We start from the raw sequence: 27,935 nt of genomic DNA, 5'->3' as shown, positions 1-27,935 counted from the left end.
ATTGATTTGCATTTTAATGAGGGAAATAAGTATTTGACCCCCTCTCAATCAGAAAGATTTCTGGCTCCCAGGTGTCTTTTATACAGGTAACGAGCTGAGATTAAGAGCACACTCTTAAAGGGAGTGCTCCTAATCTCAGCTTGTTACCTGTATAAAAGAAACCTGTCCACAGAAGCAATCAATCAATCAGATTCCAAACTCTCCACCATGGCCAAGACCAAAGAGCTCTCCAAGGATGTCAGGGACAAGATTGTAGACCTACACAAGGCTGGAATGGGCTACAAGACCATCGCCAAGCAGCTTGGTGAGAAGGTGACAACAGTTGGTGCGATTATTCGCAAATGGAAGAAACACAAAAGAACTGTCAATCTCCCTCGGCCTGGGACTCCATGCAAGATCTCACCTCGTGGAGTTGCAATGATCATGAGAACGGTGAGGAATCAGCCCAGAACTACACGGGAGGATCTTGTCAATGATCTCAAGGCAGCTGGGACCATAGTCACCAAGAAAACAATTGGTAACACACTACGCCGTGAAGGACTGAAATCCTGCAGCGCCCGCAAGGTCCCCCTGCTCAAGAAAGCACATATACAGGTCTGTCTGAAGTTTGCCAATGAACATCTGAATGATTCAGAGGAGAACTGGGTGAAAGTGTTGTGGTCAGATGAGACCAAAATCGAGCTCTTTGGCATCAACTCAACTCACCGTGTTTGGAGGAGGAGGAATGCTGCCTATGACCCCAAGAACACCATCAAACATGGAGGTCGAAACATTATGCTTTGGGGGTGTTTTTCTGCTAAGGGGACAGGACAACTTCGTCGCATCAAAGGGACGATGGACGGGGCCATGTACCGTCAAATCTTGGGTGAGAACCTCCTTCCCTCAGCCAGGGCATTGAAAATGGGTCATGGATGGGTATTCCAGCATGACAATGACCCAAAACACACGGCCAAGGCAACAAAGGAGTGGCTCAAGAAGAAGCACATTAAGGTCCTGGAATGGCCTAGCCAGTCTCCAGACCTTAATCCCATAGAAAATCTGTGGAGGGAGCTGAAGGTTCGAGTTGCCAAACGTCTGCCTCGAAACCTTAATGACTTGGAGAAGATCTGCAAAGAGGAGTGGAACAAAATCCCTCCTGAGATGTGTGCAAACCTGGTGGCCAACTACAAGAAACGTCTGACCTCTGTGATTGCCAACAAGGGTTTTGCCACCAAGTACTAAGTCATGCTTTGCAGAGGGGTCAAATACTTATTTCCCTCATTGAAAAGCAAATCAATGTATAACATTTTTGACATGCGTTTTTCTGGATTTTGTTGTTGTTATTCTGTCTCTCACTGTTCAAATAAACCTACCATTAAAATTATAGACTGATCATGTCTTTGTCAGTGGGCAAACGTACAAAATCAGCAGGGGATCAAATACTTTTTCCCCTCACTGTATATGGGTATTTACAGTGCATTCGGAAAGTATTCAGACCCCTTGACATTTCACATTTTGTTACGTTACAGGCTTATTCTAAAATGGATTAAATAGTTTTTTTCCCTCACCAATCTACACACAATACACCATAATGCCCCATAATGCCAAAGCAAAAACAGGTTTTTAGAAATGTTTGCAAACGTGTATATATATATATATTTTTTAAATTATACATATATCTCAAATGTACATAAGTATTCAGACCCTTTACTCAGTACTTTGTTGAACACCTTTGGCAGCGATTACAGCCTTGAGTCTTCTTGGGTATGACACTACAAGCTTGGCACACCTGTATTTGGAGAGTTTCTCCCATTCTTCTCTGCAGATCCTCTCAAGCTCTGTCAGGTTGGATGGGGAGCGTCGCTGCACAGCTATTTTTCAGATCTCTCCAGAGATGGTCGATTGGGTTCAAGTCCGGGCTCTGGCTGGGCCACTCAAGGACATTCAGAGACTTGTCCCGTAGCCACTCCTGCGTTGTCTTGGCTGTGTGCTTAGGGGCGTTGTCCTGTTGGAAGGTGAATCGTCACCCCAGTCTGAGGTCCTGAGCACTCTGGAGCAGGTTTTCATCTCTGTACTTTGCTCCGCTCATCTTTCCCTCAATCCTGACTAGTCTCCCAGTCCCTGCCGCTAAAAAACATCCCTACAGCAGGGATGGTGCCACCACCATGCTTCACTGTAGGGATGGTGCCAGGTTTCCCCCAGACGTGACGCTTGGCATTCAGGCCAAAGAGTTCAATCTTGGTTTCATCAGACCAGAGAATCTTGTTTCTCATAGTCTGAGAGTCTTTAGGTGCCTTTTGGCAAACTCCAAGCGGGCTGTCATGTGGCTTTTACTGAGGAGTGGCTTCCGTCTGGCCACTCTACCATAAAGGCCTGATTGGTGGAGTGCTGCAGAGATGGTTGTCCTTCTGGAAGGTTCTCCCATCTCCACAGAGGAACTCTGGAGCTCTGTCAGAGTGACCATCGGGTTCTTGGTCACCTCCCTGACCAAGTCCCTTCTCCCCCAATTGCTCAGTTTGGCCGGCCAGCTCTAGGAAGAGTCTTGGGGGTTCCAAACTTCTTCCATTTAAGAATGATGGAGGCCACTGTGTTCTTGGGGACCTTCAATGCTGCCGCATTTTTTTAGCAGCCCTTCCCCAGATCTGTACCTAGACATAATCCTGTCTCGGAGCTCTACCGACAATTTCTTCGACCTCATGGCTTGGTTTCTGCTCTGACATGCACTGTCAACTGTGGGACCTTATATAGACAGGTGTGTGCCTTTCCAAATCATGTCCAATCAATTGAATTTATCACAGGTGGACTCCAATCAAGTTGTAGAAACATCTCAAGGATGATCAATGGAAACAGGATGCACCGGAGCTCAATTTTGAGTCTCATAGCAAAAAGGTCTGAATACTTATGTAAATAATGTATTTCAATTTTTTATAGTAAAAAATAAAATAAATACCTGTTTTTGCTTTGTCATTATGGGGTATTGTGTGTAGATTGAGTGCATTAACAGCCACGACGCAGGCCTGTCCTATGCACAGACTGGTGCACCTTAACCAATCAGAGCTGTAGTAGGGCCTATATGCAAATAGACCACTGCCATATATGGATCTGTGCAGCGTTTTCCTTGAGTTCATCTACAAATCCTCTGTTCTTCAGCTTTTGTCCATATAAATGGTTCTGTGCCGTTCACTTAGAACTGTTTTTACAGCATGAGCGGTTGTGAGTAGAAGCGCTTGTTTTGTGATCAAAGCGAGAGCGACGTGTGCACGTGTGTACATTGGTTCTTATCCTTTGCTAGTTAGTGACTTATTAGTCCAGTTATAGATCATTTGTAGTCAGCAATGGGGGAGTGATTGCTTCTTACAAGAGCACAAAATGTGTGCATTTTTAGACATCTTTGAAAAGCGATTCAGGTAAAGAGCTTTTTGTTTTTGTTTTAAAGGGGCAGTGTTGTATTTTGAGCCAGGCTTGAATAAGATAAGTAGCCAATAGGCAGAGGGTAGCATAATTTGCCTGATTCTCTGTAAAAATGGTATGGGAATAATGATGCATTTTATTTTGTTAAGTGCTTTCTTGCATCAAACACCACAACAACATTTTCAGTCACCTCCTTGTCTGAAGGACAAGTGGATAAACAGGTTAATGTCAAGCCCTGCATGTTTTTTTCAAAGGTCTCATGGAATGTAGGCCTACGTTTAACACCACACATTGGCTGCTACTGTAGGCTGAATGATAGCACAGCTATTTCCATGTTAAAATGTTATGGGATGCATTTTTCTCCATTGTTTTTGATGGTAGGCCACTCTGGTAGGCCTACATTATGATCAAATAGCCACAGTAGCCTACTGGGCCACTGTTATATCTGTAAGTTAAAGCGGGTACAGCCTCAGTGTTCACAGTAAACACGCGCCGGAAGTTGCACTGAAGTTTCACAACGTTAAAGTTTTCGCTCAGCAGACCTGAAATTTGCTCAGTGCTGAAAAACATTAGAGGGAACATTGGCAGTAAGGTCAAATGCAATTTTTTATACTTCAAGGGGTCACCTTCTTCATAAAGGTACTTACTCCTGTAGATGTGGGAAGGCCGTTTTGAGCAGGTTGGCCACGTACTCCTGTATGAAGACCTGGTTGTTGCCGGGGTTGGAGGGGTTGAGCTGGGTGTTGATCTTTCCTTCCTCCACCAGGTTAAACATGTAGGTCAGGATGGAGGCATGCATCGTCAGGCCTGGAGGAGAGGCAGAGAGAGACACACACACACGCACATTTAGTTGATATGGATTTATACAAATGGTAACACAGAACGAGACGCGTGTTCGTGTCCCAGCTAGCACATAACGTTCTGAGAACCATATGTATCTTAGAGCTTGGTGAGAGTGTGGTTGTCCTATGGCTATTTTGCATACAACCTTTCCACAACTTTCTGGGAATGGTGCAGGATAGTTGCTTGGCTTTGGAACATTCTCAGCACATTTAATGAACTTGAGAAAACAAAACTTTATTTCCTTGGTATATCATTACTTTAACAGAAAGTTTCCTAAAAGTTCAAACATGATTACATTTACATGGTTACAATTTTGGTAATGTTCTAGGAACGTTCTCCAACTGGTTTGACATTGGGAATGTTCTCAAATAGTCCAGAGAACATTAAGAAACAATGTTCTTCTGTGGGAATTTCAGTAATTCAGCACAACGTTCCCTATAGGTTTCCTCATGGTTCTATTTAAAATCATGTTCTCAAATTGTTCCAAGAACGTTAAAAAAACTTTCTATAAAAAAACACAAGAAAACATTAGTAACGTTCAGAGAACGTTCTAAGAATGTTATTTAAAAACATATACATTCCGTTCTCAGCATCAACAAAACTCTATCTTGTTAAGTGTGTTCAGGTGTTGGCCGCGCCCACTAATTGGCCACACCTCATCTTAATGAGTGCTTTTTTTCCTTTGAAATGGGGTCTGTTTGAATAGACTAAAATGAACAGCTTTGTATGCGTAAAAAATCACGGCATGCTAGCTCCATTCTTGTGGTGCAGTGGACTAATTCTATGGATAGAGAATAGAAGACTATAGGTTAGAATCACACTGATGCCGTGTCATAATAAAAAAGAAATATGCTTGTAGGGCTGAGAATTGCCAGCGACCTCACGATACAATATTATCACAATACTTAAGTGCTGATATGATATGTATTCGATACTGTGATTTTATTAAAGCCATGGAAATAAAAGTGCTGAAAACAAATTGGCTCCCTATTTAAAAAGATGGAGGACAAGCTATGAAGGAGTTTTGGTGCAGGTACAGCCAACTAGCGCAAAAATAATATTGCGATATTGTCAAACCGATACATCATCAAAAATAATATCCCAATATGTAACTGTATACATTTCCCCCACATCACTATGTGTTTGCATGATTAATGCCTAAGGAAATGAATTTCCATGTATGCTATCTGTGCTTGGAGTTCAAAAAAAGTTAACCCAAAATAAGCTAGCAGTTTTATTACAAGTCTCAGAAACATTTAGTGAATGTTTTAAGGAAGTTATTGAAAAACCTAAAAATTACCTATAATTTCCGTTCCCAGAGAATTAATAAAACCTTCCAAGAATACTTTCAAGGAACCAGAGTAAAACGTTCTCAGAACCTCACAGCAACCTAAAAATGTAAGTTCCCAGAACAGGCAGAATGTTCACTTCCGTTCTCAGAACGTTTTAAAAAACGTTCCGTTTACCGGTCAGGAAACGTATGGCTTCGTTCCCAGAACCAATGGGAAACCAAAAACTTCAGTTCCCACAACTTCCCTAGGAACCAAATGTGCTAGCTGGTGTGTGTGTGTATGCTGTACTCACCGGCAGTGTGTGATGTGTCAGTGACCACAGAGAAGATGTGTTGGAGGATGTCACAGAAGTATGTCTGGTAGAAGCTTTGTGCTGCAGCCTCTTCCTGAGTCACGTTCTGCAGTAGAGTGTACAGGATCTGAAGACCTGCCACAGGAACATAGACAATATGTATCATATATATACAGGATCTGAAGACCTGCCACAGGAACATAGACAATATATATCACATACTGAACAAAAATATAAAAACGCAACATGCAACAATTTCAAAGATTTAAATGAAAATAAAATCAGTCAAATGAAATAAATAAATTAGGCCCTAATCTATGGATTTCACATGACTGGGCAGGGGTGTAGCCATGGGTGGGCCTGGGAGGGCATAGGCACACCTGTGCCTAGACACACTTGGGAGCCAGGTACAGCAAATCAGAATGAGATTTACCTTACAAAAGGGTTTTAATACAGACAGAAATACTTCTCAGCACCCCCCTCCCCCTCCTCAGAATATCCTACAGGTGAAAAAGCCAGATGTGGAGGTCCTGGGTTGCCGTGGTTACACGTGGCCTGCAGTTGTGAGGCCGGTTGGATGTACTGCCAAATTCTCTAAAAAAATGTTGGATTTCCAATACTCTACTACCACATACACTACATTACCAAAACGTATGTGGACACCTGCTCGTCGAACATCTCATTCCAAAATAATGGCCATTAATATGGAGTTGGTCTCCCCTTTGCTGCTATAACAGCCTCCACTCTTCTGAGAAGGCTTTCCACGCGCAGTCGGCGTTCCAATTCATCCTAAAGGTGTTTGATGGGGTGGAGGTCAGGGCTCTGTGCAGGCCCGTCAAGTCTTTCCGCACCGATCTCCACAAACCAGTTAGACCTCGCTTTGTGCATTTCCCTTCATTGGAACTAATAGCCCGAACCATGACAAACAGCCCCAGACCATTATTCCTCCTCCACCAAACTTTACAGTTGGCACTAGGAATTGGGGCAGGTAGCGTTCTCCTGGCATTCGCCAAAATCAGATTAGTCCGTCGGACTGCCAGATGGTGAAGCGTGATTCATCACTCCAGAGAATGCGTTTCCACTGTTCCAGAGTCCAATGGCGGCTAGCTTTACACCACTCCAAGCCGACGCTTGGCATTGCGCATGGTGACCTTAAGCTTCTGTGCGGCTGCTCGGCCATGGAAACCCATTTCATGAAGCTTGCGAAGAACAGTTCTTGTGCTGACGTTACTTCCAGAGGCAGTTTGGAACTCGGTAGTGAGTGTTGCAACCGAGGACAGACTATTTTTACATGCTACGCGCATTAGCGGCCCCGTTCTGTGAGCTTGTGTGGTCTACCACTTCACGTCTGAGCCGTTGTTGCTCCTAGATGTTTCCACTTCACAACAACAGCACTTACAGTTGACCGGGGCAGCTCTAGCAGGGCAGAAATTTGACGAACTGACTTGTTGGAAAGGTGGCATCCCATGACGGTGCCACGTTGAAAGTCACTGAGATCTTCAGTAAGGCCATTCTACTGCCAATGTTTGTCTATGGAGATTGCATGGCTGTGTGCTCAATTTTATACACCTGTAAACAACGGGTGTGGCTGAAATAGCCAAATCCACTTATTTGAAGGGGTGTCCACATACTTTTGTACATATATTGTATCTACTGTACAAAATCCTTGCTTACGTGTGTGTAGAGTGTGTGCTTTAGCAATGTATGCGTGTGTGTCTGTGCCTATGTGTGTGTCTTTTCACAGTCCCCGCTGTTCCATAAGGTGCATTTTTATCTGTTTTTTAAATCTGATTCTGCTGCTTGCATCAGTTACCTGATGTGGAATAGAGTTCCATGTAGTCATGGCTCTATGTAGTACTGTGCGCCTCCCATAGTCTTGACTTGGGGATTGTGACCACACGACTAGACAGTAGTCCAGGTGCGACAAAACTAGGGTCTGTAGGACCTGCCTTGTTAAAGGTGCTGTTAAGAAGGCAGAGCAGTTTAGTCACCTCAACTTGCTCAATTTCCACATTATTCATTACAAGATTTAGTTGAGGTTTAGGGTTTAGTGAATGATTTGGCCCAAACACAATGCTTTTAGTTTTTGAAATATTATGGACTAACTTATTTCTTGCCACCCATTCTGAAACTGACTGCAGCTCTTTGTTAAGTGTTGCAGTGATTTCCCTCGCTGTAGTAGCTGACGTGTATAGTGTTGAGTCATCCGCATACAAAGACACACTGGCTTTACGCATGGCCAGTGGAATGTCATTAGTAAAGATCGAAAAAAGTAAGGGGCCTAGACAGCTGCCCTGGGGAATGCCTGATTCTACCTGGAGTATGTTGGAGAGGCTTCCATTAAAGAACACCCTCTGTGTTCTGTTAGACAGGTAACTCTTTATCCACAATATAGCAGGCGGTGTAAAGCCATAACACATACGTTATTGCTTTACATCCCAGTGTAGCTCAGTTGGTAGAGCATGGCGCTTGCAACGCCAGGGTTGTGGGTTCGTTTCCCATGGGGGGCCAGTATGAAAAAAAAAAATATATATATATATATATATATATACACACACACACACACACACACACACACACACACACACACACACACACACACACACACACACTCACTAACTGTAAGTCGATAAGAGCGTCTGCTAAATGACTAAAATGTAATGTAAAAATGTTATTCCAGCAGCAGATTATGATCGATAATGTCAAAAGTCACACTAAAGTCTAACAAAACAGCTCCCACAATCTTTTTATCATCAATTTCTCTCAGCCAATCATGTCATTTGTGTAAGTGCTGTGCATGTTGAATGCTGTGTGCTGAAAGTCTGTTGTCAATTTGTTTACAGTAAAATAGCATTGTATCTGGTCAAACACCATTTTTTCCAAAAGTTTACTAAGGGTTGGTAACAGGCTGATTGGTCGGCTATTTGAGACAATAAAGGGGGCTTTACTATTCTTGGGTAGTGGAATGAATTTTGCTTCCCTCCAGGCCTGAGGGCACACACTTTCTTGTAGATTGAAGATATGCCAAATAGGAGTGGCAATATCGTCCCCTATAATCCTCAGTAATTTTCCATCCAAGTTGTCAGACCCAGGTGGCTTGTCATTGTTGATAGACAACAATAATTTGTTCACCTCTTCCACACTCACTTTACGGAATTCAAAATTACAATGCTTGCCTTTCATAATTTGGTCAGTTCTACTTTGTTGCTGGCATGTCATGCCTAAGTTTGCTAATCTTGGCAATGAAAAAAAAAAAAAATCATTAAAGTAGTTGGCAATATCAGTGGGTTTTCTGATGAATGAGCAATATGATTCAAATTAATGATGGAGCTGAGTTTGCCCTTTTCCCAAAAATGTAATTTAAGGTGTGCCAAAGCTTTTTACTATCATTCTTTATATCATTTATCTTTGTTTCATAGTATAGTTTCATCTTCTTTTAATTCAGTTTAGTCACATTATTTCTCAATTTGCTGTCCGTTTGCCAATCGGTTGTACAGCCAGCCTTATTTGCCCATTCCTTTCCCCTCGTCCCTCTCAACCATACATTATCTTTTTATCACTCATCAATCCATGAGGATTTAAACGTTTTTAAAGTCATTTTCTTAAATGGGTGCATGCTTACTAGTAACTGGAATAAGCAATTTCATAAATGTGTCAAGTGCAGCATCTGGTTGCTCCTCATTACATTTACATTTTAGTCATTTAGCAGACGCTCTTATCCAGAGCGACTTACAGTTAGTGAGTGCATACATTATTTTATTTTTTCATACTGGCCCCCCGTGGGAATCGAACCCACAACCCTGGCGTTGCAAACGCCATGCTCTACCAACTGAGCTACATCACACACCACAGACCAGCAAATATTATTTACATCATCAACATAGGAATCACTACAAAACGTATTGTTATACACTATATTAGGCCCAGCATTTGGAACTTTGGTTTTCCTAGATATGGCTACTATATTGTGATCACTACATCCGATGGATCTGGATACTGCTTTAAAGCAGATTTCTGCAGCATTAGTAAAGATGTGATCAATACATGTGGATGATTTCGATCCTGTGCTGTCATTCGTAAAGGAAAGCACCTGTGTGTGTGTGTGTGTGTGTGTGTGTGTGTGTGTGTGTGTGTGTGTGTGTGTGTGTGTGTGCGTGCGTTCAAGCCTCACCTGTGTCGGCCACGTTCCTCATGGTGTGTTTGAAGGCCCAGATGATGGAGTCCAGCACCAGTTTGAACTGGGCTGGAGGGATGGCCAGGAATGCTGGGAAACAGTGGGAGTTGACGGCCTGCAGCAGGTAGAAGAAATGAGTCCTGTGTTCGGGGTACTGCTCAAAGTCCTGGAGGGATGGAGAGAGAGACGGGACATATTGATGACAACCAACTCAAAGTCCTGGAGGGAGGGAGAGAGACGGGACATATTGATGACAACCAACTCAAAGTCCTGGAGGGAGGGAGAGAGAGACGGGACATATTGATGACAACCAACCGACAACAGTTGGAGGCACTAAAAAGATAGGTTGGCCTCGGTATTGGTAGAACAATTGCTGTAATACGTGTGCAGCACAGCACTCCATCAAGAGCGACCGCCTACAGTCAATATGGAAATAAGGGGTCTCAGTGAACTACCTCATTAAATGGACTTATTTAGTTGTCATTTTTCTTTTTCAGAGGGGGGTTACAGGCACAAAAACAAATCATATCAATGCATACAAAGATAACCCGACCCATTCCCCCCCTGTCCCCACCCACCCGGAAACCATGCTTCCTACCCTCAGATTACGGGATGCCAAGGTCATATTATTCCATATTCTGTTCCAGTTAAAGCGTTGTTCATATTCAATTAGATCTGTAGCCCATACTTTTTTAATGGCTAACTCAGAATATGAGCTTTCCAAAAGTTGTTTACATATTTTAGAGCCCAGATAATTTATTTATAAATCCCATCATTGGATGTTTTGGTAGTTTGGTTTGTACTTTTGACAACCAAATGTACTTTTGACAACTTTTGACAACTATGTCAAGGATTTACAGCTATACTGACTTCATCATGTTAAGAGTACATTTGATCAACTTTCATGACAAATGTTTATAACAATACCCACTATTGATAATGGTGGTACTTACTTTATTGATCATGTTGAGCGTGCATTCGAACACGGCATCAAAGATCTGCGGGATCTCCCCGGTGATGTGTCCGCCCAGCTTGTTGACGATGGTTGCCATGGTGCTGAGGACCTCGGGCTCCCGGGCGGCGGGGACGTTGCGCTGGTAGTCGATGAGAACGGCGTCGAGCAGCGGCGGAACAAAGTTCTCCCCCACCTGGAAGGGAGGAACACCGGAAGGGAAGAGAGGACGTGATTAATGGACGGATCAACGCGGCAGAGGGAGGAATGTTGTTGGAATGTTATCACTGGGTTATTGTACGACAGGACTGAGGTCAGTGTGTGTGTGTGTGTTTGTGTGTGTTACTAAGGACTAAGTGACCGACACGGTTGTCTTTCAAACTCTTAAGGCAAGAGTTTCCCAATCCATTCCTGGAGTACACACAGGACTGACGAGTACTGCTTTAGACAGTCTAGGTTGTATAGGTCTTTTTTCTGTCATGTAGTTTTTCACTGAAACACCTCTGCTGTCTTTCATTGGGATATACAGTATCGGTCAAACGTTTTAGAACACCTACTCATTCCAGGGTTTTTCTTTATTTTTTACCATTTTCTACATTGTATAATAATAGTGAAGACATCAAAACTATGAAATAACACATATGGAATCATGTAGTAACCAAAAAAGTGTTAAACAAATCAAAATATATTTTATATTTGAGATTCTTCAAATAGCCACCATTAACCCTTTATGACAGCTTTGCACACTCTTGGCATTCTCTCAACCAGCTTCATGAGGTAGTCAACTGGAATGCATTTCAATTAACAGGTGTGCCTTGTTAAAAGTTAATTTGTGGAATTTCTTTCCTTCTTAATGCGTTTGAGCCAATAATAATATAATAATAATAATAATAATATAATATGCCATTTAGCAGACGCTTTTATCCAAAGCGACTTACAGTCATGCGTGCATACATTTTTGTGTATGGGTGGTCCCGGGGATTGAACCCACTACCTTGGCGTTACAAGCGCCGTGCTCTACCAGCTGAGCTACAGAGGACCACAGGACCAATCAGTTGTGTTGTGACAAGGTAGGGGTGGTATACAGAAGATAGCCCTATTTGGTAAAAGACCAAGTCCATCAAATAAGGAAAGAGAAACGACAGTCCATCATTACTTTAAGACATGAAAGTCAGTCAATACGGAACATTAACAACTTTGAACGTTTCTTCAAGTGCAGTCGCAAAAACCATCAAGCGCTATGATGAAACTGGCTCTCATGAGGACCACCACAGGAAAGGAAGACCCAGAGTTACCTCTGCTACCCCCCCTACCTTGTCACAACACAACTGATTGGCTAAAATGCATTAAGAAGGAAAGAAATTCCACAAATTAACTTTTAACAACGCACAACTGTTAATTGAAATGCATTCCAGGTGACTACCTCATGAAGCTGGTTGAGAGAATGCCAAGAGTGTGCAAAGCTGTCATCAAGGCAAAATGTGGCTATTTGAAGAATCTCAAATATAAAATATATTGTGATTTGTTTAACACTTTTCTGGTTACTACATTATTTCATATGTGTTATTTCATAGTTTTGATGTCTTCACTATTATTATACAATGTAGAAAATAGTAAAAATAAAGAAAAACCCTGGAATGAGTAGGTGTACAAAAACTTTTGACCGGTAGTGTATGTAGTAACAATATATCTGATATGAATTAACAATATATCTGATATACAGTATGTAGTACCAATATCTTCCTGTCAGATGTATATATATATCTGTATCTCACCATCTGTGGATCGCTGGATCGGCTAACCCAGCCGGAGATGAGTTTGAGAGTCTCCCTTTTCACCGTCCTCATACTTCTGATCAGGGGCTGTTTCGTCACCATCTCTCCTGAAACACACACCGTCAAGAGAAGAGACTCATGAGGAGAGAGGACACACAGACACACCGTCAAGAGAAGAGACTCATGAGGAGAGAGGACACACACAGACACACCGTCAAGAGAAGAGACTCATGAGGAGAGAGGACACACAGACACACCGTCAAGAGAAGAGACTTATGAGGAGAGAGGACACACACAGACACACCGCCAAGAGAAGAGACTCATGAGGAGAGAGGACACACAGACACACCGCCAAGAGAAGAGACTCATGAGGAGAGAGGACACACACAGACACACCGTCAAGAGAAGAGACTCATGAGGAGAGAGGACACACACTGACACACCGTCAAGAGAAGAGACTCATGAGGAGAGAGGACACACACAGACACACCGTCAAGAGAAGAGACTCATGAAGAGAGAGGACACACAGACACACCGTCAAGAGAAGAGACTCATGAGGAGAGAGGACACACACAGACACACCGTCAAGAGAAGAGACTCATGAGGAGAGAGGACACACACAGACACACCGTCAAGAGAAGAGACTCATGAGGAGAGAGGACACACACAGACACACCGTCAAGAGAAGAGACTCATGAGGAGAGAGGACACACAGACACACCGTCAAGAGAAGAGACTCATGAGGAGAGGACACACACAGACACACCGTCCAGAGAAGAGACTCATGAGGAGAGGACACACACAGACACACCGTCCAGAGAAGAGACTCATGAGGAGAGAGGACACACAGACACACCGTCAAGAGAAGAGACTCATGAGGAGAGAGGACACACACAGACACACCGCCAAGAGAAGAGACTCATGAGGAGAGAGGACACACACAGACACACCGTCCAGAGAAGAGACTCATGAAGAGAGAGGACACACAGACACACCGCCAAGAGAAGAGACTCATGAGGAGAGAGGACACACACAGACACACCGTCAAGAGAAGAGACTCATGAGGAGAGAGGACACACACAGACACACCGCCAAGAGAAGAGACTCATGAGGAGAGAGGACACACACAGACACACCGTCAAGAGAAGAGACTCATGAGGAGAGAGGACACACACAGACACACCGCCAAGAGAAGAGACTTATGAGGAGAGAGGACACACAGACACACTGTCAAGAGAAGAGACTCATGAGGAGAGAGGACACACCCAGACCCCCACTGACCATTGGTCTGGATGGCTGCCGAGATGTTTTCGCTGAGGCACTTGTAGACGTTGAGCATGTCCAGATATATGCGTCCTAACTGGATGACGAAGGGGTGTCCCACGGCCTTACAGGCCCGGACGTTGGTCTTCAGGATGCTGCCCAGCTGCTTCACTGTCTCTGGGTCCTTCAGAATGTCCACGTTCTAACAGAGAGGATTGAATCAATCAAATGTCAAGTGCTTTACAGAAACCCAGCCTAAAACCCCAAAGAGCAAGCAATGCAGAGGCAGAAGCACAGTCTCTAGGAAAAACACTGTAGAAGGCAAGAACCTAGAAAGAAACCTAGAGAGGAACCAGGCTCTGAGGGGTGGCCAGTCCTCTCCTGGTTGTACTGGGTAGAGAGGAACCAGGCTCTGAGTGGTGGTCAGTCCTCTCCTGGCTGTACAGGGTGGAGATTCAAGAGAAGGGTGTGTGAAGGTAATGTAGGGTACTTTAGTGATCATCACACTGAAATGTGAATGGATCGAGTTAAAACATGACAATGATAAAGGAGTTGGCTAGAGCAGAAACATCTGATTAAACCCGTTTATTCATTTTGATTATATTGAGTTTATTAATGCCAATAAGCTGCAACAGCTACTCTTCCTATGGTTCGCAAAGAACAAAACAATCATATACAATTAATAACTTCAATTGAGATTATTATTTTTTTGTCCAGGACTAGACTTAATCTATGTCCTGGACAAACAGCCCATCAAGACAGCTAGACATCATTAGAGAGAAAATAGATGTATATTCAGTGTCCCTGGTTTGTGGGTGACTTGATCAGGGTTATTGATCAGACTGAAACGTAACTGGATTAAGTTAATAACCTTTTACTGCACTGGGGTAAATCAGGGTCACACTGGGGTAAATCAGGGTCACAGTGTGTTTCTTGGTAGTCTTAAACAAAACTACTTTGAAACAAAAGTACACACCTCACACACATGGTTATGGGCTTAAAAAAAAGAAGACACCTGTACCATGTCAGATATAGAGTAGAAAGACACCTGCACCATGTCAGATATAGAGTAGAAAGACACCTGCACCATGTCAGATATAGAGTAGAAAGACACCTGCACCATGTCAGATATAGAGTAGAAAGACACCTGCACCATGTCAGATATAGAGTAGAAAGACACCTGCACCATGTCAGATATAGAGTAGAAAGACACCTGCACCATGTCAGATATAGAGTAGAAAGACACCTGCACCATGTCAGATATAGAGTAGAAAGACACCTGCACCATGTCAGATATAGAGTAGAAAGACACCTGCACCATGTCAGATATAGAGTAGAAAGACACCTGCACCATGTCAGATATAGAGTAGAAAGACACCTGTACCATGTCAGATATAGAGTAGAAAGACACCTGCACCATGTCAGATATAGAGTAGAAAGACACCTGCACCATGTCAGATATAGAGTAGAAAGACACCTGCACCATGTCAGATATAGAGTAGAAAGACACCTGCACCATGTCAGATATAGAGTAGAAAGACACCTGCACCATGTCAGATATAGAGTAGAAAGACACCTGTACCATGTCAGATATAGAGTAGAAAGACACCTGTACCATGTTAGATATAGAGTAGAAAGACACCTGCACCATGTCAGATATAGAGTAGAAAGACACCTGCACCATGTCAGATATAGAGTAGAAAGACACCTGCACCATGTCAGATATAGAGTAGAAAGACACCTGTACCATGTTAGATATAGAGTAGAAATGTATTCCATTTTGAGTTTGCATCCCAATATTAAACTTTATATATACACATCACAGAAGACTGAAATATAACAAAACTGTTTGACATAGAAACACAGGATTTTCAGTGTTTTTTTAACATTTAAATAATGTTTATTAATTATGAAAAATATGAATAACATTCCACCCATGAGGCCACTAGGTCATTTGACTACAGGAAAGGGGTTGCTACTACAGGTCTGCCTGTGACCTGGGGTGCTGTAGCAGTAGGTCATTTGACTACAGGAAAGGGGTTGCTACTACAGGTCTGCCTGTGACCTGGGGTGCTGTAGCAGTAGGTCATTTGACTACAGGAAAGGGGTTGCTACTACAGGTATGCCTGTGACCTGGGGTGCTGTAGCAGTAGGTCATTTGACTACAGGAAAGGGGTTGCTACTACAGGTCTGCCTGTGACCTGGGGTGCTGTAGCAGTAGGTCATTTGACTACAGGAAAGGGGTTGCTACTACAGGTCTGCCTGTGACCTGGGGTGCTGTAGCAGTAGGTCATTTGACTACAGGAAAGGGGTTGCTACTACAGGGCTGTCTGTGACCTGGGGTGCTGTAGCAGTAGGTCATTTGACTACAGGAAAGGGGTTGCTACTACAGGTCTGCCTGTGACCTGGGGTGCTGTAGCAGTAGGTCATTTGACTACAGGAAAGGGGTTGCTACTACAGGTCTGCCTGTGACCTGGGGTGCTGTAGCAGTAGGTCATTTGACTACAGGAAAGGGGTTGCTACTACAGGTCTGCATGTGACCTGGGGTGCTGTAGCAGTAGGTCATTTGACTACAGGAAAGGGGTTGCTACTACAGGTCTGCCTGTGACCTGGGGTGCTGTAGCAGTAGGTCATTTGACTACAGGAAAGGGGTTGCTACTACAGGTCTGCCTGTGACCTGGGGTGCTGTAGCAGTAGGTCATTTGACTACAGGAAAGGGGTTGCTACTACAGGTCTGCCTGTGACCTGGGGTGCTGTAGCAGTAGGTCATTTGACTACAGGAAAGGGGTTGCTACTACAGGTCTGCCTGTGACCTGGGGTGCTGTAGCAGTAGGTCATTTGACTACAGGAAAGGGGTTGCTACTACAGGTCTGCCTGTGACCTGGGGTGCTGTAGCAGTAGGTCATTTGACTACAGGAAAGGGGTTTCTACTACAGGTCTGCCTGTGACCTGGGGTGCTGTAGCAGTAGGTCATTTGACTACAGGAAAGGGGTTGCTACTACAGGTCTGCCTGTGACCTGGGGTGCTGTAGCAGTAGGTCATTTGACTACAGGAAAGGGGTTGCTACTACAGGTCTGCCTGTGACCTGGGGTGCTGTAGCAGTAGGTCATTTGACTACAGGAAAGGGGTTGCTACTACAGGTCTGCCTGTGACCTGGGGTGCTGTAGCAGTAGGTCATTTGACTACAGGAAAGGGGTTGCTACTACAGGTCTGCCTGTGACCTGGGGTGCTGTAGCAGTAGGTCATTTGACTACAGGAAAGGGGTTGCGACTACAGGTCTGCCTGTGACCTGGGGTGCTGTAGCAGTAGGTCATTTGACTACAGGAAAGGGGTTGCTACTACAGGTCTGCCTGTGACCTGGGGTGCTGTAGCAGTAGGTCATTTGACTACAGGAAAGGGGTTGCTACTACAGGTCTGCCTGTGACCTGGGGTGCTGTAGCAGTAGGTCATTTGACTACAGGAAAGGGGTTGCTACTACAGGGCTGCCTGTGACCTGGGGTGCTGTAGCAGTAGGTCATTTGACTACAGGAAAGGGGTTGCTACTACAGGGCTGCCTGTGACCTGGGGTGCTGTAGCAGTAGGTCATTTGACTACAGGAAAGGGGTTGCTACTACAGGTCTGCCTGTGACCTGGGGTGCTGTAGCAGTAGGTCATTTGACTACAGGAAAGGGGTTGCTACTACAGGGCTGCCTGTGACCTGGGGTGCTGTAGCAGTTGAAGCTGTTACCTCCAGAACACATGTATGTAGCCATGCTAGCTAGCATGGGATCCAATCAGACCCACTGCTCTTCTGGCAAACTCTCTCCCTCCACCTTTCCTGTTTTTTACTCACTACCCTTATCCAGTAACGTTCTCACCGGGTTATTTTAGGTTATTTTACAAAACATGTACAAATAGGAAAGGAGTGGGAAACGAATGATCACAGAGAGAATAGATTCATTATTACACGAGTGTGGTACCTTGGTGGCCTGTTGAATGATGCTGTCCCACACCTGGTTGGGCAGTAGCATGTACTTCTCTATGATATGCTCCTGTACTGCCTGGTCCGTCTGGGCCCCGATCATATACCCCACCGCCTCGTAGAACGTATGCACCTGTACAACACACACAGGTGAGGACAAACACCAACACACAGATACATGTGACATAAGATATAGACACACAGACACGCTCCATTCTGCTCTGAGTCAGTGTGATGCTTCTCAGTAGACGGAGAGAGATCAGGTCACATCTAGTCAGTGCGTTGCTACAGCACACACAAACACAACATCGTCACTGAGGGACGGTCATGGTTTGTAACTTTGGTCAGCGTTAGCAATATTGAACACAGATACAAGGAACAGTTAAATAATTTTTGGGGTTTATTGGCTAGACTGGCCATTGTGGAAATGTTGAAAATCCCAGGTCTTTTCAGTAGACATGATAGAGTCCTGTGTTTGAGTATTTGAACGTGGGGGCCCTGATACACGCCTTTTAGTTTGGGTTGAGTGAATGACAATTAAAGTCCTCTCTAGTCAGTGTGTTTCTATGACCTGAGGCCAACCTATCTGTTGGGGTTAGAGGTCACGATGATGGAGTTGATGTTGTTGAGGATCTCATTGCACGTGTGTGTGTGTGTGTGTGTGTGTGTGTGTGTGTGTGTGTGTGTGTGTGTGTGTGTGTGTGTGTGTGTGTGTGTGTGTGTCTACCTGTTGTGGCTGCAGGTCACAGATTATGGTGTTGATGTTATTGAGGATCTCGTCGATGAAGGGCATCACCTCCCCCACCTGCACCTGGACAAAATGGCGACGGCACTTCTGGGCGATCTTGATGAAGGTGTCACACGCCATGTCCTGTACCCCATCATGGGTCTCTGAGAGGGGGAGAGAGGGTTTGAGACAGGGTGGAAAACACACACACAGATCTTCCTCTGTAAACCAGTTGCACAGCCAAAGTTAGTTCTCTCACCGTGCATGAACTCAAAGAGTTTATTGACGACAGTCTTGAGGAACTTCCAGTGTGCTCTGAGGAAGCGAGGGTACTGGCCCACGATGTACATGATGTTGGAGGCAATGATGGCCTTGTTGTCTTTCCCCCTTTTCTGTTCACACAGACCCAGTAGATCCTACACACACACACACACACACACACACACACACACACACACACACACACACACACACACACACAGACACACACACACACACACAGATGGATGGATAACAGAGAGTCTTTGGACAACAGATGAACTATTTTTTATCCTTTAGTGGCAGCATTGTTTTACTGACCAAATCCTTTCCTCTTGCACCTTATGCATCTCTATCACATTGTCCATCAGTTCAACTAAATATCCACCAAAGAAACTCCCATTCTTCTCCTTGCTAAAGAGAAAGCTTCTGCTCAACATTCTCCTAAAACCTTCTGGTCACCAACCCTCTACATGAATCCCATTTTACTCTCTCCGTTATACTTGTCCCTAGGTGGCCTCCGTACCTTGATGACGGTGACCAGGAACCTCTTCTCGTCCTCTTCGTGCATGGCTCCACTGATGGACCCTATAGCCCAGCACAGTGTGTTGAGGTTCTTCCAGGACCACTCTGTACCGTTCACCTGGTTGTGAAGCTTCTCAGTCATTATCCGCTCCGTGTCTGCATAGTCCAGATGGGTCAGGTACACTGGAGAGAGACACGCAGAGAGAGAGAGACACGCAGAGAGAGAGAGACACGCAGAGAGAGAGAGACACGCAGAGAGAGAGACACGCAGAGAGACACGCAGAGAGAGAGAGACACGCAGAGAGAGAGACACGCAGAGAGAGAGAGACACGCAGAGAGAGAGACACGCAGAGAGAGAGACACGCAGAGAGAGAGAGACACGCAGAGAGAGAGACACGCAGAGAGAGAGAGACACGCAGAGAGAGAGAGACACGCAGAGAGAGAGAGACACGCAGAGAGAGACACGCAGAGAGAGAGAGACACGCAGAGAGAGAGAGAGACACGCAGAGAGAGAGAGACACGCAGAGAGAGAGAGACACGCAGAGAGAGACACGCAGAGAGAGAGAGACACGCAGAGAGAGAGAGACACGCAGAGAGAGAGAGACACGCAGAGAGAGAGAGACACGCAGAGAGAGAGAGACACGCAGAGAGAGACACGCAGAGAGAGAGAGACACGCAGAGAGAGAGAGACACGCAGAGAGAGAGAGACACGCAGAGAGAGAGAGACACGCAGAGAGAGAGAGACACGCAGAGAGAGAGAGACACGCAGAGAGAGACACGCAGAGAGAGAGAGACACGCAGAGAGAGAGAGACACGCAGAGAGAGACACGCAGAGAGAGAGACACGCAGAGAGAGAGACACGCAGAGAGAGAGAGACACGCAGAGAGAGAGAGACACGCAGAGAGAGAGAGACACGCAGAGAGAGAGAGACACGCAGAGAGAGAGACACGCAGAGAGACACGCAGAGAGAGAGAGACACGCAGAGAGAGAGACACGCAGAGAGAGAGAGACACGCAGAGAGAGAGACACGCAGAGAGAGAGACACGCAGAGAGAGAGAGACACGCAGAGAGAGAGACACGCAGAGAGAGAGAGACACGCAGAGAGAGAGAGACACGCAGAGAGAGAGAGACACGCAGAGAGAGAGAGACACGCAGAGAGAGAGAGACACGCAGAGAGAGAGAGAGACACGCAGAGAGAGAGAGACACGCAGAGAGAGACACGCAGAGAGAGAGAGACACGCAGAGAGAGAGAGACACGCAGAGAGAGAGAGACACGCAGAGAGAGAGAGACACGCAGAGAGAGAGAGACACGCAGAGAGAGAGAGACACGCAGAGAGAGACACGCAGAGAGAGACACGCAGAGAGAGAGAGACACGCAGAGAGAGAGAGACACGCAGAGAGAGAGAGACACGCAGAGAGAGAGAGACACGCAGAGAGAGAGAGACACGCAGAGAGAGAGAGACACGCAGAGAGAGAGAGACACGCAGAGAGAGACACGCAGAGAGAGAGAGACACGCAGAGAGAGAGAGACACGCAGAGAGAGAGACACGCAGAGAGAGAGAGACGCAGAGAGAGAGAGACACGCAGAGAGAGAGAGACACGCAGAGAGAGAGAGACACGCAGAGAGAGAGAGACACGCAGAGAGAGAGAGACACGCAGAGAGAGAGAGAGACACGCAGAGAGAGAGAGACACGCAGAGAGAGAGAGAGAGACACGCAGAGAGAGAGAGAGACACGCAGAGAGAGAGAGACACGCAGAGAGAGAGACACGCAGAGAGAGAGAGACACGCAGAGAGAGAGAGAGAGAGAGACACGCAGAGAGAGAGAGAGAGACACGCAGAGAGAGAGAGAGACACGCAGAGAGAGAGAGAGAGACAGACACAGAGAGAGACAGACGCAGAGAGAGAGAGAGAGACACATACGCAGAGAGAGAGCGGGAGAGAGCGACAAAGCGAGAGAGACAGACACAGAGAGAGCGAGAGCGAGCGACAGAGCAAGAGACAGAGCGAGAGAGAGAGACAGAGCGAGAGAGAGAGCGAGAGAGAGAGACAGAGCGAGAGAGAGAGAGACAGAGCGAGAGAGAGAGAGAGAGAGACAGAGCGAGAGACAGAGCGAGAGAGAGAGAGAGAGAGACAGAGCGAGAGACAGAGCGAGAGAGAGACAGAGCGAGCGAGTGAGAGAGGAGACGATTACAAAGAGTTTAGAGTGTAAGTCAACTCAATAGATCCTATGGTCCTTATTGGATATGTAGTGGTGTACAGTTATGTGATATCCAGAAAGGAAACAGAGAATCAGTCAAAATGTATAAAGTCACACATACACAATTCCAAACACCTGCTTTGTCTGGTTCCTACACCCCCCCCCCCCCCCCCCACGTACCCAGGGTCTCTCTCATGTTCTTGTAGAGGTTGATGGAGTCTGTATCCTTCATAAACTCTCGGACCACCTCTCCCTGGTCATTCTCCACCACCAGCACTTCCTCTGGCTTGGCCATGCGGCTCACCATCAGCAGACGCACCTGTTACCAAGATCAACAGCAGTCAACACACACAGAGACACAGACGGAGACACAGACGGAGACACACACAGACACAGAGACACACACAGACACAGAGACACACACGGAGACACACACGGAGACACACACAGAGACACACACAGAGACACACAGAGACACACGAACGCAGGCAGGCACACACTGACTACACACAGACACTTCATGCCAACAAACTCTCTCCACCACACACACTCTGACCATATGCCAACAAATTATCTCCCTCTCTCTCACACACACACATACACACTGTGCCCCCCCCCACCCCCCCCCCCCCCCCCCACACCCTCTGTGACCCCCAGAGAGCAAGAGCGCGTGTGTGTGTGTCTGTCTGTCAGCCAGCCTCCCAGTCAGTCTGTCTGTCTCCTCACCTTAGAGAGCACAGGCAGGTAGAGCTGTCTGTCTCCTCACCTTAGAGAGCACAGGCAGGTAGAGCTGTCTGTCTCCTCACCTTAGAGAGCACAGGCAGGTAGAGCTGTCTGTCTCCTCACCTTAGAGAGCACAGGCAGGTAGAGCTGTCTGCGAGGCGGGACATCAAAGTGTTGTGATCCGGACAGCAGGGGGGAGGTGGAGGTGGAGAAGGGACTCTCCCTGTAGAGCTCTGCAGCCAGGTGGTTCCAGTACTCCAGACAGATCTTAAAGATCTCTGTCTCCTCTACCTCAGACACCAGTAGCATGTAGTGGAGTGCCTGAGGAGAGAGGGGAGAGGGGGTGAGGAGAGAGGGGAGAGGGGGTGAGGAGAGAGGGGAGAGGGGGTGAGGAGAGAGGGGAGAGGGGGTGAGGAGAGAGGGGAGAGGGGGTGAGGAGAGGGGGGGTGAGGAGAGAGGGGGTGAGGAGAGAGGGGGGAGGGGGGGTGAGGAGAGAGGGGAGAGGGGGTGAGGAGAGAGGGGAGAGGGGGTGAGGAGAGAGGGGGTGAGGAGAGAGGGGAGGGGGGGGTGAGGAGAGGTTATTTTGTTTAATTTGAATAATCTTTGTATATATACTGTTCAGTGGTTTTCATATGGTTTCCAACCTACCTGCACAACTTTCACTTTTTTTGTGCAAATAAATAAAGTAAACTACTTTTCAAATGTCCTTTTCTCCATTGAACACCCAGTTTCAGGTCATGGCCAGTGGCTTGAGTCAGTCAGAGAGCTTGGAGAGAGGACAGGCGTAGTCAGAGAGCTTGGAGAGAGGACAGGCACAGTCAGAGAGCTTGGAGAGAGGACAGGCACAGTCAGAGAGCTTGGAGAGAGGACAGGCACAGTCAGAGAGCTTGGAGAGAGGACAGGCACAGTCAGAGAGCTTGGAGAGAGGACAGGCACAGTCAGAGAGCTTGGAGAGAGGACAGGCACAGTCAGAGAGCTTGGAGAGAGGACAGGCGTAGTCAGAGAGCTTGGAGAGAGGACAGGCGTAGTCAGAGAGCTTGGAGAGAGGACAGGTGCAGTCAGAGAGGACAGGTCAGAGAGGACAGGCGCAGTCAGAGAGGACAGGCGCCGTCAGAGAGGACAGGCGCAGTCAGAGAGGACAGGCGCAGTCAGAGAGGACAGGCGCAGTCAGAGAGGACAGGCGCAGTCAGAGAGGACAGGCGCAGTCAGAGAGGACAGGCGCCGTCAGAGAGGACAGGCGCAGTCAGAGAGGACAGGCGCAGTCAGAGAGGACAGGCGCAGTCAGAGAGGACAGGCGCAGTCAGAGAGGACAGGCGCAGTCAGAGAGGACAGGCGCAGTCAGAGAGGACAGGCGCAGTCAGAGAGAGAACAGTATAAACAGGGCCTCTCAACCTTTTCCTTTCTGAAGCCTACTGACACTGACACTTGAAACTGAAACTTGCCAGGGAAGTCAAAAGTGAAGTTTCAGGAGAAACTTTGTTGCATGGAAATAAGAGTTGTAAAGAAAACCAGGCCTTTTCCGATGTCTTCCTTTACCACCCACCCAGTCCCAGGATGTAACCAGTGGCTTGAATCAAGTAAGACCAGTTTTGGGAGAAACTGTTGTTGTAAGGGCAGAATAATCAGTTGTATGTTTCTTACCTCCATGAGTGTCTCTCGGAGGTTGGGCCTCTTCTCAATGAGCTGTCCGTGCTCCTTCAGGAAGGTGCAGAGGAACAGGCTGAGGTTCTGGATGAAGTTCTGCTCATCATCCTTACCGTTGGAATAGGCCAGGCGGATGTTGGTGTTCAGGGGGAGCATCTGGGGAGGGACACATCGGAGATTAGGAAGGTATGTGTGATTGACTGAAAAGTGTGTGTGTGCAGGGGGTGTTGATGTGTGTGTGTGTGTGTTACATTTGTTGGCAACAGTGGGATCCACACCTGCTGGGAGCACTGTGTGTGTGTGTGTGTGTGTGTACCTGTTTGAGCTGACACATGGTGAGGGTAAAGAGGTTGACAAACTGCTCCTCGTATTGGCTGACACTGACGCCGGCGATCTCCGTCAGACACTTCAACGTCACGTTACGGAACATCGGCACGTTCAGGAACTACAGAATCAACCAATCAAATGTATTTTATAAATCCCTTTTTACATCAGCAGTTGTCACAAAGTGCTTTGCAGATACCCAGCCTAAAACCCCAAAGAGCATGCAATGGAGAGGCAGAAGCACAGTGGCTAGTGAAAGTCCCTTGGCAGGAACCTAGAAAGAAACCTAGAGAGGAACCAGGCTCTGAGGGGTGGCCAGTCCTCTCCTGGCTGTACAGGGTAGAGAGGAACCAGGCTCAGAGGGGTGGCCAGTCCTCTCCTGGCTGTACTGGGTAGAGAGGAACCAGGCTCTGAGGGGTGGCCAGTCCTCTCCTGGCTGTACTGGGTAGAGAGGAACCAGGCTCTGAGGGGTGGCCAGTCCTCTCCTGGCTGTACTGGGTAGAGAGGAACCAGGCTCCGAGGGTGGCCAGTCCTCTTCTGTCTGTACAGGGTAGAGAGGAACCAGGCTCCGAGGGGTGGCCAGTCCTCTTCTGTCTGAATGCTCCCAGAAATGGATTTATAAAAGAGGAATCACTCTTCTCCATGAACGTTCCAGGGTTGTATTCATTAGGCACCAAACAGAAGAAAACAGACTGAAACGCTTGTTTTCCGTTGCAACATGTTTTGCTACGATCGGTGTGCTTGACCTGAAGAATACAACCCATGTGTTGGAGAGAGAGGGCCTGTCCAGAAACAAGCCCTAGACCAGGGTTTCCCAAACTCAGTCCCGGGGAACCCAAGGGGTGCACGTTTTGGTTTTTGCCCTAGCACTACACAGCTGATTCAAATAATCAAAGCTCGATGATGAATTGATTATTTGAGTCAGCTGTGTAGTGCTAGGGCCAAATGTGCACCCCTTTGGGTCCCCAGGACCAAGTTTGGGAAACACTGCCCTACACTCTAAAAAGGACTGGTATTTGCAATACGGCAATAGCTTTACCTTGCCCTTGGTTAGGCTAGATGGAAACTATCCAATCCTTTCACACCTAGTGGTCTACCTACACAAGGGCCTAGGAAATCCTTTCACACCTAGTGGTCTACCTACACAAGGGCCTAGGGAATCCTTTCACACCTAGTGGTCTACCTACACAAGGGCCTAGGAAATCCTTTCACACCTAGTGGTCTACCTACACAAGGGCCTAGGAAATGGGTGAATCCAATCCTTTCACACCTAGTGGTCTACCTACACAAGCGCCTAGGGAATGGGTGAATCCAATCCTTTCACACCTAGTGGTCTACCTACACAAGGGCCTAGGAAATGGGTGAATCCAATCCTTTCACACCTAGTGGTCTACCTACACAAGGGCCTAGGAAATCCTTTCACACCTAGTGGTCTACCTACACAAGGGCCTAGGAAATCCTTTCACACCTAGTGGTCTACCTACACAAGGGCCTAGGAAATCCTTTCACACCTAGTGGTCTACCTACACAAGCGCCTAGGAAATCCTTTCACACCTAGTGGTCTACCTACACAAGGGCCTAGGGAATCCTTTCACACCTAGTGGTCTACCTACACAAGGGCCTAGGGAATCCTTTCACACCTAGTGGTCTACCTACACAAGGGCCTAGGAAATCCTTTCACACCTAGTGGTCTACCTACACAAGGGCCTAGGGAATCCTTTCACACCTAGTGGTCTACCTACACAAGCGCCTAGGGAATGGGTGAATCCAATCCTTTCACACCTAGTGGTCTACCTACACAAGCGCCTAGGGAATGGGTGAATCCAATCCTTTCACACCTAGTGGTCTACCTACACAAGGGCCTAGGAAATGGGTGAATCCAATCCTTTCACACCTAGTGGTCTACCTACACAAGCGCCTAGGAAATGGGTGGATTTAGACCATGGCAGTGAACTAGAGACGGATGTGAACAGAGAGAGAGAGAGAGAGAGAGAGGTAGCTACCTTGTAGACGAGCGTGCTGATGAGTTTGGTCTCAAAAATGTACCCCAGAGGAATCCAGTTGAGAAACCTCAGCAGCGTTTCTAGAGTGGCGTGGACCAGTGGTGCATTCTGGGAATTCTCCTGGAGACCATAACAGAGGAGGGGAGATGAGGAAAAGTAGCATTTATGTTTATGTCCTCTGTAACTCAGTTGGTAGAGCATGGCACTTGAAACATCAGGATTGTGGGTTTGATTCCCGGGACCACCCGTACGTAAAATGTATGCAAGCATGACTGTAAGTCGCTTTGGATAAAAGCATCTGCTAAATGGGAAATATTATTTAAGCAATAAGGCCCGAGGGGGTGTGGTATATGGCCAATATACCACGGCTAAGGGCTGTTCTTAAGCACGACACAACGCGGAGTACCTGGATACAGCCATTAGCCGTGGTATATTGGTCATATACCACAAACCCCAGAGGTGCCTTATTGCTATTATAAACTGGTTACTAACGTAATTAGAACAGTAAAAATACATGTTGTCATACCCATGGTATACGGTCTGATAAACCACGGCTTTCAGCCAATCAGCATTCAGGGCTCAAACCACCCAGTTTATAATATATTATATATAATAAATGGTCTGTGGTAAAGGAAGAGGCTTCACATACCATGACAAACTGGCAGAGCTGGAATATCTGGGAGAATTCGTTGCACATGCTGAAAGAGAGACATGGTGAGTGTTACGACAGATTCAGTATTTGATTTCTATTTTGATTTGCAATTCCATCTGTCTTTAAGTGTCATTGGAGGACAGCATAGATCATACCAGATAATACAACTCTATGGTGCAGACATTCCTGCCTATTGATTGTGGTGAGAGTTTACTAGTCTCTGGGATATGTAGGGCATTACTGTCTGAGATGCAGACAAGGGGCGCGTTCCAGGTTGTCTTTACTGCAGACCCACTGCACTGATTATCAGATCTCAGGATCCACAATGATAACATTGCCTAATCTTCTGATATGCACAGCGAGTCTGCTACCTGGAAGCATTCACACTGCGCATATCAGAAGACCACTATGTTTTAAGTTCTAGTCTTTTCTCAGCTATACTAACAGCTCTCGGTAGAGCACGGCGCTAACAGCTCTCGGTAGAGCACGGCGCTAACAGCTCTCGGTAGAGCACGGCGCTAACAGCTCTCGGTAGAGCACGGCGCTAACAGCTCTCGGTAGAGCACGGCGCTAACAGCTCTCGGTAGAGCACGGCGCTAACAGCTCTCGGTAGAGCACGGCGCTAACAGCTCTCGGTAGAACACGGCGCTAACAGCTCTCGGTAGAGCACGGCGCTAACAGCTCTCGGTAGAGCACGGCGCTAACAGCTCTCGGTAGAGCACGGCGCTAACAGCTCTCGGTAGAGCACGGCGCTAACAGCTCTCGGTAGAGCACGGCGCTAACAGCTCTCGGTAGAGCACGGCGCTAACAGCTCTCGGTAGAGCACGGCGCTAACAGCTCTCGGTAGAGCACGGCGCTAACAGCTCTCGGTAGAGCACGGCGCTAACAGCTCTCGGTAGAGCACGGCGCTAACAGCTCTCGGGAGAGCACGGCGCTAAC

General features: G+C 46.7%; 1 protein-coding gene across 4 annotated transcripts in view; it reads right to left on the bottom strand.

The window, feature by feature from the left end:
- LOC311114436 (exportin-1) overlaps window positions 1-27,935 on the bottom strand; it is a 48,598-nt gene that overhangs the window by 2,000 nt on the left and 18,663 nt on the right. For all 4 annotated transcript variants that reach the window (XM_084189686.1, XM_084189687.1, XM_084189688.1 and 1 more), the window contains 16 exons: window positions 26,994-27,042; window positions 26,345-26,464; window positions 24,334-24,462; window positions 24,015-24,173; window positions 22,497-22,694; window positions 21,831-21,969; window positions 19,454-19,635; window positions 18,929-19,085; window positions 18,670-18,833; window positions 17,941-18,075; window positions 14,000-14,183; window positions 12,719-12,825; window positions 10,945-11,139; window positions 9,989-10,157; window positions 5,818-5,952; window positions 4,038-4,197 (listed from right to left, as the gene is read on the bottom strand). In XM_084189686.1, coding sequence (XP_084045812.1) covers window positions 4,038-4,197; window positions 5,818-5,952; window positions 9,989-10,157; window positions 10,945-11,139; window positions 12,719-12,825; window positions 14,000-14,183; window positions 17,941-18,075; window positions 18,670-18,833; window positions 18,929-19,085; window positions 19,454-19,635; window positions 21,831-21,969; window positions 22,497-22,694; window positions 24,015-24,173; window positions 24,334-24,462; window positions 26,345-26,464; window positions 26,994-27,042 — 2,382 coding nt within the window. The remainder of the gene's footprint in view (window positions 1-4,037; window positions 4,198-5,817; window positions 5,953-9,988; window positions 10,158-10,944; window positions 11,140-12,718; window positions 12,826-13,999; window positions 14,184-17,940; window positions 18,076-18,669; window positions 18,834-18,928; window positions 19,086-19,453; window positions 19,636-21,830; window positions 21,970-22,496; window positions 22,695-24,014; window positions 24,174-24,333; window positions 24,463-26,344; window positions 26,465-26,993; window positions 27,043-27,935) is intronic.

This window comes from Coregonus lavaretus (genome assembly GCF_964263955.1).
Source record: "Coregonus lavaretus genome assembly, contig: HAP1_SCAFFOLD_411, whole genome shotgun sequence".
NCBI lineage: Eukaryota > Metazoa > Chordata > Actinopteri > Salmoniformes > Salmonidae > Coregonus > Coregonus lavaretus.
This window is presented reverse-complemented; position numbering and strand designations above follow the sequence as displayed.